This window comes from Gymnoscopelus braueri (genome assembly GCF_963280865.1).
Source record: "Gymnoscopelus braueri genome assembly, chromosome: 5".
Taxonomy (NCBI): domain Eukaryota; kingdom Metazoa; phylum Chordata; class Actinopteri; order Myctophiformes; family Myctophidae; genus Gymnoscopelus; species Gymnoscopelus braueri.
Window position 1 is genome coordinate 32,326,571 of NC_137606.1, and position 18,195 is coordinate 32,344,765.

Here is an 18,195-nt window from a genome sequence, read left to right on the forward strand (position 1 = left end):
GTCTGTCCCCCTTTCGTCCATACATGGGCATAGACACAGGCTGACACGTCATGTGAAGTCTGGGTCTGGCAGAACCAGGTCTCCTGGTCTTGTTATATTACAGATCAGTGTCAATCCTGTCTCTCTCATCGTTCTGTTTCTATTTGGGTTTGTTGGTATTTGGGTAATTGTAGTCAAAGAGCACTATATCAAAGATATGCACCATCAAAGACATGCACCAAACAAGTCATAATCTGTTCACACCCCTTAAACGACGTGGCCAGACAAAGAGGCCTACCATATAGTATCAAGGGCAAGACCACCGGGTTTCTGAACAGCTTCCACACGGCTACCATCAGACTGCTCAACAAGGTCTGACCACCGCCTGTCACCAGTCTGGCCATGGACTTTTTTTTGGCTTTTCTTTGTGGATCTACCATGCAGATTTGAACCTGTGAAAGTGAAATCGACCCATGTGGTCTACCATCCTATGTGAACCTGACCTTACAGTATGTCTAAATCTCATGTACATACCTGCTGCTAATGTGGACCTACTGAATGTGTTCGCCACCTCGCACCTTATGTCTAACCTCATGTACTGTACATACTGTATCTGCTGGTCATATGTGTATATAGATATTTAATTTATGCCTCTCCTTGACATATTTTCTTTAACTTTCCCTTGCCCCCCTGCTCCCCTCTTCCCACTTTTTACACTGTGATGCGACAATAAAGTTCTGATTTCTGATTCTGTCCGAATGACAATATTGCTGTGGACGTCTCATACAGGCCTCTACTATGTTAGAAGAGTATCATGTCCGGTGCAGATATTGACATTATGCTAATACACACAAGCACACATACAATCACACACACACACACACACACACACACACCCCTAATCCACCCAGCAGCTCACCCCTTGCTCCGTCTGTACATGGTGCCCACAGGACATGGCACTGGAGGAGCGTAGAGGTTCCCTGAGAACTCTGGGTCAGGTGCACACACCTGCAGGGACAGATCTTCACTCAGCTTGAAGCCATAGTCACTGAGAGGAGAAGAGAGGAGAGGACATTTATGAACATATGCACCATTACTGTATGTATATGCGGGTCAAAACGACTTATATACTTAAAAACTGAAAGGCAGAGGCTTTTAAAAAGAATTTACCTACTGTAAAACTCTTCTACTATACAGTACGAACTCATATGAATAATTTGCTTGTTTTTAAACCTATTTGTGTTGTCTGCTTACACATCAAAGGTGTGTCCATGCATGCGTGCGTGTGTGTGCGTAATGTGCTATCGCAATATAAGTGGACTTGGCTTGTGTACATTATGTATCAGCTGCTGCTGTACCATTCATAGTCCTGACGTGTGCAGGAGCAGTTAGACACCGTTATGGGACGGTCAAAGTCTTCTCCATTGAAACAGGTGGCATGGGGAGTCCGTCTCTTGAACACCATCTCTCTACCCAGAAGACAGTCACTGCCACGCTCGTCAGATGGAGACCAGCGCTTGTAGTCAGCCTCCAGACAGGGCACACCTGGGAATGACAAGACAGACACATGAAGGAGAGGAGAGGAGAGGAGAGGAGAGGAGAGGAGAGGAGAGGAGAGGAGAGGAGAGGAGAGGAGAGGAGAGGAGAGGAGAGGAGAGGAGAGGAGAGGAGAGGAGAGGAGAGGAGAGGAGAGGAGAGGCCAGAGGAGAGACGAGAGACGAGAGACGAGAGGAGACGAGGGGAGAGATGTGTAATACACACCCAGTACATCAGAGGCGTTGACCTGCAGGATAAGCCAGCTGTGTCTCTGGTCAGCGTATGAACCAAAGATGGTGAAGACTGTGCTCTTCTCTCCGGGCTCCGTCAGCAGCTGATAGATGTACACGTCCCGCTCAGAGAACTGGAAGTTTGTCCACGTCTCTCCCTCATTGGTGCTGAACCTGAAACAGACACACATTCAGCTGTAGAAATGTTTTTAAAATCCCTGTCCACATGTCCCATGGTGTGGTTTAAATCTTCAGTTCAAGATATCTTTTCATACATTTATTCAATAAATGTATTTTTCTCCCCCCCCAAAATGTCCCTACAGTACATTTTTCTGTTTTCTATCTTTGTCCTCATTTAGTATTCCATAGGAGTTCGTATTCCTTAGGAGTCCACACCAAACTCACCGCCACAAAAAAACAACAAGCCAGTCCACTTCCTGGTTGAAGGGATGCACGGTGGTGTTGGGTTACTGGGGAGCTCTTGTTTTGTGTCACTTAATGTCCCAGTATACTTTCTCACTAACACTTTCTAAGCTAATGCTGCCATTTAGTGAGGCTCTGATTGGCTTGATGTGCGACATTGCACATCGTTGGAGTTGTGTGACCTGTGTCAAACCTAATCTCAGTCTGACAACCAGATCAGATAAGACCAGGATTTTCCAACCAAAAAACTGACTGTAGGTACAGCTCTAACACTCCTGCTAGCTGGGAGGGAACTCGTCAAAAATCATCAAGATTTGGCTCTTGGTAGTTTCAGATTTTTGGTACGGTGTTAGGTATGGTTTTCTAAAACCATCGCAAACGAGTTGGGCTCGCCCCCTAGTGGTCTGTTTGCAATAACTACAATATTAGATAGGTCAAGGTTGAAATGTTTATTGCCAAATCCAAAATGTTATTTTTGACATATTCCCTCCCAGCGATAGGACATCACTTGGTACGCCATCTTGAAATTACATTTTCCAAAATCTTTAGTATGCTTTTTAGCATGCCCAATAGTAATCATTTATTTGAGGTTTCGACCATACCTATACCTATCTAATATTGGGGTTATTGCAAACGGACCACTAGGGGGCAAGCCCAACTCGTTTTCAATGGTTTTTGAAAACCTTATGCCCAACACGATACCAAAAATCTGAAACTTGTCACCAAGAGCCAAATCTTTACGTTAAATCTTCCCTCCAAGCTATGCCAACAGATGTCCTACTACACAGTCAATGATGCTGCCTCATTAGCAAGGAGGCTTCTTATGTACCAGCAGTGTACTCACACCAATCAAGCCGCTCACAACGGACTGACTCCAATTAACAAAATCAACAGACAAAATAAAACTGTAATGTTATTTTATATATACAGTATATCAATATGCATTTAGAGTCTGTATTTTTATAAAACTAACTAGATTTAAGGGTTGCTGGCCTTCACTGGCAAGGAACCACTTTATGTTTCCTTGGAATTTCTCCAAATCATCAAGGAACCTAACTAGGATGTGTCCTATGCTTCCTACTGTAATGACTCTAAGCATCATCCTACTTCCTATAAATGCTACCTCGCTAAGAAGTGTCCTTGCTAATGAGACATAGCTCATGTGTTGATATGCTTTATCTCCCAGTTCACCCATCTTACCAGAGGCCAATGTTCCTGTTATCAGTTAAGCAGCTAATTTTGTATAAGAACAAGGAAGAGGAATTGTAACTGATATGCCTCTTGAATTAAGACAAGGGTAAACTATACTGTTTGAAAGAGGCTGTGATTCAGCAAAGGGAGACAAGAGGTCTTACTTGAGATGTGTGCTTGAACCTCCCTGAACAATGGCCATCAGGATGCCACCATGGTCTCCCCATGTGTAGAAATGAGGTCCCGCCAAGGCCTAGGGAACAGCAAGCAGAGAAGCATCATCAGTTCCACACAGTACAGTACAATTCAGTCAGTTTACCCTAATGGAAATAATCATAGTAAGTCAACTAGAAAAAGTGCTCCTCGGAGCACAGGTCAGGTGGTTATTGTGGGCCAGCAATGTTTGGAAGTCGCCAATCAGGATGGAATATGAAAAATCGGACAGATCCGTCTTGATCACATGACTATAAAGATAATGTGTACCGATTTGTGCAATGTTTGGACAAAATATGTGGGAGTAATCGGGTCAACGGTGCCGGAGATTAGCTGCTCGCAGATGGACGGGCGGGCTCACGGACGAGCGGACGGACGGACAGGGTGCAAAACATAGTCTCGGCCATGCCTTAGGCCTGGAAGAGACAATAAGTTGAATAAAAATGTTCACATGTAGTGTTTTGTATTGTATTCTCTGTTATTCTTCCAATAACAGAGTTTATATTTGGTCTGGTTTATCATGAGTCTAGTTTCTACTTTCTGATGCCAAAACCAGCTTTCTTCCCTTCAAACAAACATGGCAGACTACTTAAAGTGATAGTTCCCCCAACAACATTTGAGCAATGCCATTGTGGATATCTTCATGAATTACTTTGTTTTGAAAACACAGAGATGAAAATAAACTCGGGCAGAGTTCATGGTATTACAATGCAGTATAAACATGCATTCATAGGGTATGAACAGTGTATAGAGGTGGATTTCTCTCCCAGAAAGTATTTGATCGTTACCAATGACCATTTCTTGATATCTTTCAAAAATAAAACACACAAATTATCACTTTAAGAGTTCTTTACATTCTTGCACCACTCACAGAACATCTCCGTCTCACTGGAGAGGACAAAATCGCTTTCTGTATCCAGTGATTTTTTTACACACTGAAATATGATTGAATTGTGTTTTTCATGCTGAAATAGCACTGTGCTATAAACAGGCATTGATAAACCAAGGTGTAGAGTAGCTTATAGACTGACCTCTCTCCACCGTGCCCCAGCACTGCTTGATACATACACGTTGGGCTTATTGGCCAGGTTCCTGCCAACCGACCCTGTAAGGACAGAACACAGTCAGCTGATCTGAAGATTATGAAGTCACACAATAACACCATTCATTTACCCATCCATCCTACCATCCACATCTCTATTATCCATACATTACATAACATTTTATTTTGTACATGCATACTCGACTAAAGCCATTGTGATTCTGATCTATAAACGAGTAATGTTACATCTTTAACTTTGAAAAAAAATGTCATACCACAGTGCCAGTCAAGCAAAAATCATTTCAAGGTGACTGAATGAAATGAATGGAGGGTAACATGAGAGAGCAGTGTTTATTGGCGTTCTATCAAGCAGGTTTAATGATGCTTCTAATATGAATTAGACATTGTCGGTTTAAAAGGCAGCTAATCCTTTTCTCATTTAACATCAGCTCACAGCAAGACAGCAAAACAACAGAATAAAACATCTTTCCAAACACAACATTTAGCTAATTTGATGCTGTCAGCTACTGCCAGCTTGAGTGGAGGAATAAACAAGTTCTCTTGCTCTCAAGTGAAGAATGGCCTGTTAGTCATCTATAACCTAGATATTCAGACAGCCTACCTGCTGTGTTTGAATCCAGCTCATAACCTGTATCTCTATCTGTCTTTATGCTATATTATAATCCTATATTAAAATTGGCTTAAGGGAGGGCCGGCGGGCGGACCTCTGACGTCAGGCTCATGTCACCATGTATCAGCCATAACCATATACAGTTTTCCAATGCAGCTACGGACATAAATGGACTGTGTTGTCTAACCTCAATGTGTCGTCATGGCATCAGGCGCAAACAAATCAGTCAACTCCATTATGGGCACAAAAGGCATGGCCATACAGTATAATGGGCATCAGGGATCCCAATATATGGGCATAAAATGGACAAGGACTGACAGATATAAAAGGGACAAGGATTGCCAGATACAGAGATCTCCATATATGGACATATCAGTCGGATCGGCGGTGCAGCGTAGGTGTGAGGGCCACGTAACGGCCCAAAACGCAAGTTAAATAAAACTAACACAAAAACACATAGATTTTCAAGACTATGTGACCGTTACTTGTCCCAGACTCCCAGTCTATTCACGCAGCCACATTCTTGTGTGCTTTCAAAGCCAAAAACGCAAGTATGTAACAGTAATTAGCACATCTACAGTATGTGAAAATGATCACAAAGCAATTGGCGCCCACCACTTGTTCTGGCATCTGGTTGGGTTTTTATCTGAAGCTTTTATCCACAATGACTTACAACAAGTGTACAACCCTGGAATAAACTTAGAATACACAGAGAGAGGAGCGTGTCAAAAATCCAAACAAGGTGCTATTTGGCTTAAAGGCAATGAAGTTGATGCACAAGATAAATTGTGATACGGCATTCTTGTCGATAAAAATGGCTTTATTGTTACGACTAACACTTGACAAAAAGTCAAAAACACCCCTACACATGGCCTTCCTCAGGGTAACAGTCACCCTGATGAAGGCCAGTGTTGCGACACACAGCCTTTATCAGGGTGACTGTCACTCTGGTGAAGGACTGTGCTGAAACAGTGGCCTTCATCAGGTGACTGTCACCCTGATGTTCCTTGGTCGCTCTGTTCTTTTTGCCTGGAATAAACTTGTTCCTAGTTCAGCAACATTAAAACAAGCCAGAGTAATGCAGGGCAATCCATAGTCCCCCCGGGACAAAGCAGTGATATTGAAATTGGGGTTTTTAGGGTCACAGTGACCTACTTTTGGTATGCAACACACCGAGTTCCCTAGATGTAACCAATACACAAAGATTGATCATCGTAGGCCTTACAGGACAGGAGATAAAAAGCGGTCTAAAAACCAACAGTAAGGAGTACAAGCATCAGAGCCTTAGGGGCCAAACTGTATTCTTGTGATCCAAGAAATAAAACAGGTGGAAGGATCTGTATAAGAACAGCAACAAGGATTTTTTTTTAAAGTAAAAAAATAAACAATACAAGTTTAAATTAAATGAGGGGTGCAAACCCTGCCCGCAAGATTCAATCATTAAATTAACATTTCAATGAAACATTAATTGTAATTTATCTTTGTGTGTGCGAGGGGTAGACAAAACAAACAATACATATACTCAGCAGCAAACGTATTTAAAAAAATGGAGACACAGTTAAAGGGATTGTAGGCGATTCAGAGATAAACAAAGAAAAAAACTCCAGCAGTTCGTTTCCCCGACCACCAGGGGGTGACGCAGGGAGGACTTCCATAGAGTTAAGGGGACTTCTAAACGGGCCATGCCGAATATAGGTTGCTTTATTCGGATACAATTCGCGGAACTGCCCGCCCCTGCCGGTTCTCTGAATTTTTATTTTTAAATAGGCTCTTTCATGACAAATTGACCACATATATGAAGTTAAACAACTAAATTCTATCCAAACGCTATCTGAAAAGTAAATTATGTGCCTCAAAAACGAAGTTTGAGAGCGTTTTAAAACCGTAAGTAAAAAGTTCACACGGACACGGACGCGCACGGATGCGCACATGCGTGCGTTAATTTACGGCCCGAGACAAACATAAACAGTAGGGAAAATACGATTTCAGAAAGAGGACTGTGTTTCAATGCAGGAAAACACCCCAGCATCCTTATATAGTGGCTGATAGAGGGGAAAAAATGCAAAATATATATATATATAGATATTTTTCAAATTTAGGCTTAATGTTGCCAACAATCCCTTTAACTTCAGTTAATGGTCTGAACTGATGATGGGAAATTAAAGGAGTAGTTCACCCAACAAATGACTTATTTTCTACCAATTACACACCCCATGACCATGAAGCCTTGAATTCATGGAGATTTTTTTTTCGCATTCCTGAGCCAAAAATTTGATGACCAGGTTATAGTAGGAGACTCAATGGAGACTCTTTGAGTCTCCGCCGGTCATCAAATTATTGTCTCAGGAATGCGACAAAAACGAATAATTCTCCATGAATTCAAGGCTTCATGGGATGTGTAATTGATAGAAAATAAGATTTTTTTTGGGTGAACTACTCCTTTAAGTGCCTCACTGCCTCAGAATATGTGTTGCTACTGAAACAAGCAGTTGGTATTAAAACTAACCTTTTCCCTATTATTAAGCTCCTTCCTGTTTTCATACCACACTGTGATAGAAAACGCCAGAACTCTCTCTATCACAGTTCTGTAAAAGTCACACATCCCTGATTTTGATACGAGTTGTTGCAGAAAGAACAATGATTGATGGGCTTTCTTCACAATATGGCTCAAATGGTGGTCAAAATGGAGAAATAATTGTATTCATGTTCTGTATATTTGTATGTCAAGTCCCTAAAAGTCCAATCCCAATCACTTCCGTCTAACAAAAACATATAAGCCCTGATGAATAATCATGAAAAATGATTTCATTCACCTGCAGCTCATATCATTATGGAGACACTGTTTGGCTGCTACTCGGTTCTGAATCCAATTCAAGATGACGGACGGACGGTGCATTACAAACATTCTCGTTTTAAACTTAAAAACAGTACACTAAAATATGTATCTGAAAACATTTGAGGTGAGAAATAGACTATGCAATAACAGAAACTCTCTTCAGCACTGCCTCTCTCTCTTGGCTCGCGGTGCGCGACACACAAGGCAACAGGTAGATCCCATTGATCCAATAGCCTGCGCATGGGATGGTAAGCTGAGACACACAACCAGCCTCTCTAACAACTTTTGATCTACAGTATTTGTCAAAAAGGTCAAAGATCCAGTTACACATGGACCTGTTGACTAACAGCTTTAGGAGTTTGTCATGCAGCTTTGCTGGAATAATATTATAAAATCAATAAACAAACCTAGTTTAATATGTCTCGATTGTGACCTTGACTTTTGAACTTTAACACAAAAGTTAATCATCTCGTCAGGGCAGCCTATGCCATTTCATGAAAATACAATTTACCATTTAGGCATTTAGCAGACACATTTATCTAGAGCGCCTTACAAAGTGCAAAATCTAAATAAGCAGAGTAAGCATGAGCTCTAGTCAATAAATAAGGTAAATAATACTGTAAGTAGAGTGCCTCGAAGAAGCTTGGATACCAGGTAAACAATGAACCTAGCATCTGTCTAAACAGCATGCTATATAAATCACATTCCTTTTGTGGTTGAGAAAAAACTAATCTAAGAAACAAAACATGAGAACAGGTAACCAAGATATATTGTTATAGTTAACTAGCATCAAGAAGGCATACAAGGAGAGGGAAGTGGGGTGAAGTAGAGTCTGAAGAGGTGAGTCTACAAGGCAAGGCAAGGCATGTTTGCTTTTATAGCACATGTCGATTCAATGTACTTTACATGAAACATTAAGCATAGACTTCAGACTACGGCAGAAAATTGGGAGTGAGTCTGCAGTTCTGACTGCAAAGGGGAGTTTATTCCACAGTTTGGGAGCCAGGATGGAGAAGAGTCTAGGACCTGTGGAGCATTGTCAAGGGTGTTTTAGGGACATACAACCATCTATTCTCAAGTTATTTAGCTAAGAGCCAGAAACTGAGATGTTGCCCCTTGATGTTTCTGACCCAAAAGTCGGAAGACTACTCACCATTCCCACCACGTTTCATGAAAATCTACTCATCTGTTCTCAAGTTATCTAGCCAACACGCACGTGTGCACACGCCCGCACGCGGCCGCCCGCCCACACACACACACACACGCACGCACACACACACACACGCGCAAGCGGACTGATTTCAATATTGTGACATGCATTGCAAGATAACTAGACAGGAGAACAGAGGTTGCTAACATGGGAGATAATCTGTGTCTCTGGGAGTAGAGGTGTGAGAGTAGTGGTGAGATGCGAGAGATGTGGCTTTGTAGTTTGTGACGGCAGATAGGAGAGTGACTCTGCAGTCTTTCTCCAACACAGCAAGGAGTCAGCAAATCAATGCTCTCTGCCAACCGTGAAGAGATCAACAGACGGGGACAAGCTTCAAACAGACAGACAGCTTTAATAGAGCTAGCATCCATACTAGTGCCAGTTTCCTCTCTCGGATTTCGGGAGGTGTAGTTCCAGACTCTATATAGCATTCGGAGATTGTGGAGTATAGTTGTCTGGCTACGCGAGACTACCCTCTACCCCTCCTACTCCCACCGCCCCATCACCCCCAGCAATCTTCTCATGCATCAGCAATTTGAATGGCCATGAATCATGATATGAAAGTAGAAAGGATCACCCAAGCCTAATCCACACAACACCACAGACAGTTTGTGAGAAACACAGAAAAACAATGCTTGAGTAAAGCTACCATCCAAACACACTCACTAAGAGACACAATACATAAAGAGGGACAAGCTACAGTACACACAGACGCACTATTTTAGTAGTTCTACTATCCAAGTAGTACAGGACAGTGCAACATTATTGGTCAATTTATGGTCCAAGGGTTAATCTTATTTGCTGTAAATTACTTCTCATAACTGTACAGATAATCTGACTACCTGAAGGCTTTCCTGTCATCTGCAGGTCTGTGCTATCATGGAAGATGACATTTTTGACAATTATCTTTCACAGAAGCTGAATCCTGCAGTGAAATGGACTTAAAGTACTTTAAAGTACTTTAAAGTACAATGATTTGGCCTTGTTAGGAATAAAAATGAAAATCAAAACAAGCATAGTTCAGATGCATTATGGTTGGTTTTGGTTACTGATGGATGTCTTTACCAGTAGCCATGATGAGTCCAGGGGATGACTCTTTGGACAGAATGGACATCCTTCTGAGCTGAATGTTCAATAGCTGGCTCCAACGCTGGGCCAGGTGGAGAGAACATCCCTTAGAGAGCTGGAAGAGACAAGAGGAGAGGAAACGGTTTTACAAGTCCCATTCAGTATGAGGCGTGTTACCTGGGCACAGTGTATGTTTTGGATCGTTTTCAATGGGAGCACTGCCTATTTACGCTATAATGAAATCCCAGCAACGTGACGAGGCGTCTATTCTGCGCTGTGATATCATGTCTGGAGTTTTTATCTTGTCACAGAGAGTTTATATATTTTCAACTCTTGGCATTTGGATGAAGGTTTTTGCTGATAGCACTTTTTGAGTGCATATAAAAAAGTGAATTGCATGTCTCAGAAAAAGGGGGTCACAGTTAATCGCTGTGTGAACACAGTCAGTCAGCCAGTCAGTAAAGCAGCCAGTCAGCCAGTCAGTCAGTAAGTAAAGAAGTCAGTCAGTCAGTAAGTCAATGAAGCAGTCAGTGAGTCAGTCAGTCAGTCAGTCAGTCAGTCAGTCAAGAAGTAAGTCAGTCAGTAAGTAAGTATATGAAGCAGTCAGTCAGTCAGTCAGTCAGTCAGTATATGAAGCAGTCAGTCAGTGAGTCAGTCAGTCAGTAAGTATATGAAGCAGTCAGTCAGTCAGTCAGTAAGTATATGAAGCAGTCAGTCAGTCAGTATATGAAGCAGTCAGTGAGTCAGTCAGTCAGTCAGTAAGTATATGAAGCAGTCAGTGAGTCAGTCAGTCAGTCAGTAAGTATATGAAGCAGTCAGTCAGTCAGTCAGTAAGTATATGAAGCAGTCAGTCAGTCAGTATATGAAGCAGTCAGTCAGTCAGTCAGTAAGTATATGAAGCAGCCAGTCAGTCATCTAACCTGACAGTCCACGGTTCCTCCCAGGCTGTCAGCAGTTGGAGGTTGAAGCAGCTCCCATGTTCCTCCCTTGTCAAAGGTGATGACAGAGCGCATGTTGTCCTCGCTGGCCGAGCCATTGATGAGCGTGGCGATGAAGACCCCCCGCAGACCCTCCACGCGATGAAAGTCTGCAAAGGGCTCATTGGCAAAGTACCTGGAGCACACAGACAGACAGTCAGTCAGTCAGACAGCCAGACAGACGACAGCGACACGTTGCGGTGATCATCGACGTCGATCATCAACACTGTTATTATAGGTCTTACATTGGTGCCAAATTACATGGCAGAACACACAGACGGATGACAACACAGACACCAGTCAAAGCTCCTCTTTTAAAATAGAGGTGTTGGGAAACATTGACTGTCCATGTAGTCACTTTTCATCCGTCAATTCTCATCCACTTGTTATTACAAGTTACAGATGACTTCTGGTCTTCTATTATGGGCATCAGTTCAGAACAGAGGACAGCAGCTCATCAATTCTATCATTAATGTGTAGCAATCACAGTCAAAAACAATCATCACTTCTTTTTATATAGATGGTTCCATTTTATGGCAGTCCTGCTTCATTTGCACCATGGATCACCACCCTAAATCGGGGCAGAGTTGAGATAACACCGCACTGGATACAAGTCTTTCACCATTGATACTGTAGGAATTAAGAATCAAAGCCTTTTAATCATGGCCTCTCAATGGAAGTTATATTTGCACCATCACATTCATCGCAGGAGAGGTCTTCTTGGATCCAAAATGACAGACACAAACCCTAATGGACCTCGGAAATTGTACCGTACATGCATTTTATTTATATCGGTTTTCTTATTTATATAGTGATGCTAATCCTAGCATCCTCCCTGCATCGTGTTTACTTGACTGCTTGCAGATAAAGAGTTAATGTTATCTTGCAGAGACCAGTCAGGTAGACACCTGGTGTGTCATCACGAGGTGTGTGCACGTGTGGAAAAAACACTGAGTTGCCAGGATACCAGGGCTCATTATCACTGGGGGGAAACGATTGAATAATTGGTTCCTCTGCTCACATGATGAGTAGAAGAAGAGAAGGGGTAGTGAGAGGAGGAAGAGTAAAAGTAGTAAGTCAAGGAAGCGAAAATGGGAGTAGTAGGATTAATGGATGTCCTATCCTCTTATTAAAAGTGGACATAGGCCAGTCATTCTAAACACACAACTCATGTTATAGTATATGGTTTAGATAGTTTGCCTGGACGATTCAATGAAACTGAACTATCTGTGTTCCAAGCACGTGAACCATAAGTACCTGTCTGCATACATCTAATGTCTGCATGTATGTTCTGTAAAGTTATATTACATGATATGTGACTCAAGTACATGTAGTTTGTTGGCAGTGCTGTGATAACAATTGCACTTAAGGCTTATTTATTATACACCGTCATACAAAGGTGTCGTGTGGCAAAAATTGCTTATCTACAGTACAAGCTCACAATACATTCCACCGCGATGCATTGTGAGCTTATAAATCTATGAATAAAACTTTGCATTTGTATTTTGTTCAAGTTTGACCATTTTCAGCTGATGTCGTCTCTGCACCATGAGTCATAGTACGGTACATTCTTTGCATGGACCTCATAGTTCTGACTCAGATAAGATGATAAGGATGACGGTGAGCGCCCACACTTGCTCTGAACTGTTTCATTCTTGAGTCTATTTTAAATAAAGGCTCCAAGTGTACTTTACAAATGTCTGCTACAATGAGCAGTCCATACATGTCCAGTAACCTTCAGCTGCGAGACGGTTAAGGCCTTGGAGCCACATACTAGACTTCCATCTGTCTAACACCAATACTGTTTACCTGCACACTAATAAACTGAAAGTCTGGTTTAGGCAGCCATTAGATGATTCAAGTGGTCATTTAACTCTCTCACTGCCAAGAACGACTTATGAAGAGACATCGTCATAACGCCCTGGCTGCCAAGAACGACTTTTAGTTTGTTTTTTTTTCTGTTATTTTTTTCTTCACACAGAACCAGAGATAATGCGATTAGAAGATGTACTGCTCCATTCACTTCCTAGTTAAATTATTACTTAAAAATCCTGTATCTCGGCTCCTGTGTACTTTTTTTTACTATGTATTTTTGGCCGAGACATGTTATTTTCAAAGGCGTATAAAAGCGAACGGGAGTTCGCGATGAGATTTTTTTTTCTTTCTCGGAAGCACAGTGAAACCCTCTGTGATTAGCAACCATTAGGGGATCGATCATACTGGAGATAAATATTCTGTGAAGAAAATAGATTGTGATATTCTTTGGTAAAAACTAAAAGCAGATTGTTAAAAAGTGAAAGCTCAATATTTCGAGAGTAATCATTACACTCTATTGGACAAAATTTGAAACCCCTACTCTTCACCCCCAAAATGACTTTTTTCTATCGATTAGCCACCCCTGGAGACTTGAATTCATCGATATGTATATATTTTTTGTTGCATTCCCAAGCCAATAATTTGATGACCGGCAGCGGTTCCAGTAGGAGACACAAAGAGTCTCCTTTGTGTCTCCTACCAGTCAAACTACTGACTGAGTCATGTAAACCATTTTTTTTCATCAAATAACTAAGAGCGGATGTAAACACGTCAATCAAATTATTGTCATAACCTGTTTATTCCCAGTTATTGTGCATATAAATGTGCTCATTTTGTCACTGCTATAGTGCCCAATCAAACTAAATCAAACCCCACATTTCATATCTAATGGCTTTTCCTTTGTATAATGTATTCATGGTGATTCTAATTGTGTCTTTAATGCACCCTCTCCTTCTTAGTTGCTTCCACAAACAAGCAGCTCTACACATAATTCTACAATATCCATGTCTATTGATTTGTGTTTCTGGATATGTTTATGGGAGTTTGCGGCGATGTGCACTTTGTACTCGCACGCTGGGAAACTCTCTTTAGCGTGGCTTCATGCTGCTGATGTGATGAAGGCATTACTGCAGTGCTGCCTAGCGCCAGCCAGAGCACGCCTCTGACTCATTGGCTGGGCGTGTTGCTACTAGGGAGGATTCAGAGCATCCTGACCTAAGCACAATCACACACTGACACTGATCTGTGCAGAAACTGTTTACGTGATGGGGTCATATCATAAGACACAGATCTGATCATGCAAAAACACTAAATCAGACAATATGAACAGTTCATCACGGTGTAATTAGATCCTATCAAGACTTGCAGATAATTCTGTGTGTGTGTGTGTGTGTGTGTGTGTGTGTGTGTGTGTGTGTGTGTGTGTGTGTGTGTGTGTGTGTGTGTGTGTGTGTGTGTGTGGTGTGTGTGCGCGTGTGCGTGCGTGTGTTACCTAATAAGCGTGTTGCTCCCGGAGCCCTCTGGGCTGTAATAAAGTACGTTCTCCAGGGACAGAGAGAAGGACAACCCCTGTGTGTCTGAGATGTACAGGTGAGTAACGTTGTTGATGTGGTTCACACACACAAACACCTGCTCCTCAGATGCATCAGCTATGTAGAACTCCTAAAGACAACAAAACAGTGTTGTGGGAAAAACAGACAAAATGATGATCGGAGGTGGTGAAAGAATGACACCACAAAACATGTGTTACACAGATAACTGGTCAGCTGGTCAGAAATCAGTTTGAGGAAGTGACTCGGCTACAAATTATAATTAACGCCCAGCCCTCCATGTCTGCTGTGTGCACATATGCCATATAGTGTTGCTACGTTTATTCCTTTATTGAATTGTAAATTTTCCTACTGAAAATGCCAAATATCCTCCCTGGTATTGATAGAGATATGTGGACAAGAGGCTTTTGATGAAAGTCCAGAGGGACCAAAACATTAAGTCAATATTTGAATAAAACTGAGGAAGAGCAGAGTGCAGGATTTTTGTTCATGAATTCTTGTTCATGATTGTTTCATTTGTCACTGTCCAACGCACCTGCATCTGAATGACGTGGATGTACGAATATTTCCTTTGCATCGATAGAGATATATCTTATCTTAAAAACAAAGTGTATTTCGGGTCACCTTGATTGATCAGCCAATAAGAATGTTGACAACATGACCTCAACGTCGCCACTTTGACGACCATGTTAATTGCCATCCCCTCCTCTCTGTCTCTCTTGCTATTCATTGTACTCTCTCAATACATCAATAAAAAATAAAAAAATTTGAATGTGAAGTAGACCCACTGTAATTGGATGTCTGGTCATAAACTGGGCTGCTCTCATCGACTGGCGGTTGTAGGAGACCCAGAGCTGCACAGTTGAAGTTTCATGACTCCCAAACATCTTCTGGAAAAAAACAAAAGGCAGCAAAGTTGATTTAGACTTCAGTGTAATAATAGCATCATGTTGAATGTAGTGGAAAAACAACTGCTGAAGGTTTCAATGAGAAGTCATCACATGGGTTAGAGGACATGGAGACAGATTTTGCCTTATTGCTTCATAGTTGTTTATTTGTGTAGGCATTTGAGAGCAGTGTTCTCACACATGCACAATGACTTCAGAGAGCATTAATGTAACACGTGCACTATAGTTGTGGAGCAGTGTTTCTTAAACAATGCGAAACATAAGTATGTTGCAAGATGTCCTGACAGCAATACTGTCATTTCATAACTTCATATTCAACTCCCAATTCAGAGAGCGAGAAAGAATGCGAGATAGAGAGATAGTTTAGTTCTAGAATGATGTTGCATCTGGTAAATGTCTAGACATCTCTGCCAGAAAATAATAAATGGAAGGATTATGGGCCTATATATCTGTGTGTGATCTTATCATGACAGATAATTTGATTTATTTACAAGATGAAGATTTTATATACACAACGTAATCAGAATCAAAATGCAGACGTCATCGGCGAAAGGTGAAGAGAAGGCACTTGGAGTCAGATATCCCTGGACAACCAATTCTACTGAAAAGGAGAAACATGATAGAATACTCTGCTACAGAGAGAGAGAGACCGACCAGACTAGACCACTATGGGACAGCTTCCAACAGGGGGCCAGGGCAAGAGATGAAGAAAGCTGTTTGAATGACTGACGAGAGCTTCTAGTGTGTGCAGTCTTACACGACTCTTGTGAGTGTGCATGTGTGTGTGTGTGTGTGTGCCTGTGTGCGTGTGCCTGTGTGCCTGTGCGTGTGCGTGTGTGTGTCCCTGGTGGAGCCATTCAAGCCTGGCTATTCAGCCTATTGATTTATGTACAGTGTTCTCTAAGACTGTCTGCCGTGATGGGAAAGCTAAGTAGCTGCATCACAACACAACAAATGGAGAGGGAGGGAGAGGTAGTGAGAGTTGGAGCGAGACAGCGGGAAAGAACGTGACAGTGGAGGAGAGAGAGAGGGGGAGAAAGGGAGAGTGGGAGAGAGAGAGTGGGAGGGAGATAGAGTATAGACTGAGTATAAGTTTAGGTGTGTTAACATTAATTAGACAAGTGGAATTGATGGTGAGTGACAAATAAACCCCTCTTGATTCTTGAACTGGGAGGATCCAAAGAAATAAATGTATAGAACATATTTCCATTCATAGCAACGATGTGCTTGCACATCAAAACACAGAACAGGAAGCAATCAATCCACATGGCCTCCGTGTATGGGTTTGTTAGATTGGAGGATGGATTATGGTCGCCATAGCAATAAGCATCAACAGATGCTCCAGCAAGGTAGGTGGATATGAAACAGGACACTTATGACCTATCTACACTTTTATATTTATTAGTATGTGTTCATCCGAGAGATTCATTAATTTATAGGAGGGGCCGTTTTACTTCTTCTAAGAGCTGGTTTATGTGCCAGACAGGGCACTGCTGAGTCACTGTGCAAACGCTTGCTGTGTTGTTTGGGGTGTAGTGCATCTCATGCCAAATTGCACTATCAGGCCTGTCTGGATGCTGGTGCTTGTGCTAAAGCCATCATACCCTAACTAACCCCCTGGAACTGGATCGACTGGAGAAGTTCAGCTTCAGTGCAGTTTCAAATATTTACCAGAAGGAAGTCTTCTGGGAACTCCATATAAACATATGGCTTCCGAAGCCCGCCTCTCTTTGATACGAGGAATCCTTGATGTTGTTACAAACTTTCCTTTCCTCTTTCCCCCCCCCCACACATTTTTCTGTGCAAAGAATCTATGGCTGTAAGATAAAACTTTCAACTTGTTCCAGCCTTAGCACTAATCTTTTTGTGTGTTTTATATCCAGTTATATCTGCTATTGTATATCATCTCCTTGTCCTTGGCCGTGCTTGAATCACCACCCTCCCACTCACCAGCACCATTGGATCACAACGTTCGAATACATAGTATCTTGGTCTGCCACATGTATCTGTCTGCTTTTTATTACAAATCTACTCTCACCTGAAAAACAGTCTGTCTACAGTCTGAACCCTAGTGTGCCTAAAGCTCAGCGAAAATAGACGATCTACAAGCTCAAACATGTTGCGTTGCTAAGGCTAGTGAGCTTGTAGATTGGCTATTTTCGGCGAAGAGATTTGGTGAAGAGGGAAAAAATGAGCAGGCCTACTAGTATAGATCCCTGGGGGACTCTAGTCAACCAAGTATGGGTTCAAGTGGTAAATCCATGTAAACAGATATCTGGGGAAAGAAATGGAAATGTCTTTATCTCAATGTCCCAAGTTAGTTAGCTGAGACAATTAGGCCGGGGGTCTTTAAGACCTATTGAGATCACAGGCTGCTGGTATTTAACACATTGACTGCCAAGGACGCAATATTGCGTCCTTTAAAAAACATGTTTTTAGTGATTAGGCTAGAGGGTGCTCTTCGCCAACCTATGAATGATGCCTTGACTTCCAGAGAAGGATAGACCCGGAAATGACAATGAAAAAAAAATGGGGAAAAAAATTTGTTGGGGAAAACTAGTTATATTCAACTGCCGATAACTACAG

The 18,195-nt window shown here is 42.0% G+C and overlaps 1 protein-coding gene across 1 annotated transcript in view; it reads right to left on the reverse strand.

The window, feature by feature from the left end:
* Window positions 1-18,195, reverse strand: part of sorl1 (sortilin-related receptor, L(DLR class) A repeats containing) — an 83,334-nt gene that overhangs the window by 27,095 nt on the left and 38,044 nt on the right. The window contains exons 7-15 of the mRNA XM_080427987.1: window positions 15,490-15,591; window positions 14,644-14,813; window positions 11,280-11,472; window positions 10,357-10,474; window positions 4,604-4,677; window positions 3,524-3,612; window positions 1,741-1,919; window positions 1,338-1,524; window positions 899-1,027 (exon numbers count right to left, since the gene is read on the reverse strand). Of these exons, the coding sequence (XP_080284113.1) occupies window positions 899-1,027; window positions 1,338-1,524; window positions 1,741-1,919; window positions 3,524-3,612; window positions 4,604-4,677; window positions 10,357-10,474; window positions 11,280-11,472; window positions 14,644-14,813; window positions 15,490-15,591 (1,241 nt within the window). The remainder of the gene's footprint in view (window positions 1-898; window positions 1,028-1,337; window positions 1,525-1,740; window positions 1,920-3,523; window positions 3,613-4,603; window positions 4,678-10,356; window positions 10,475-11,279; window positions 11,473-14,643; window positions 14,814-15,489; window positions 15,592-18,195) is intronic.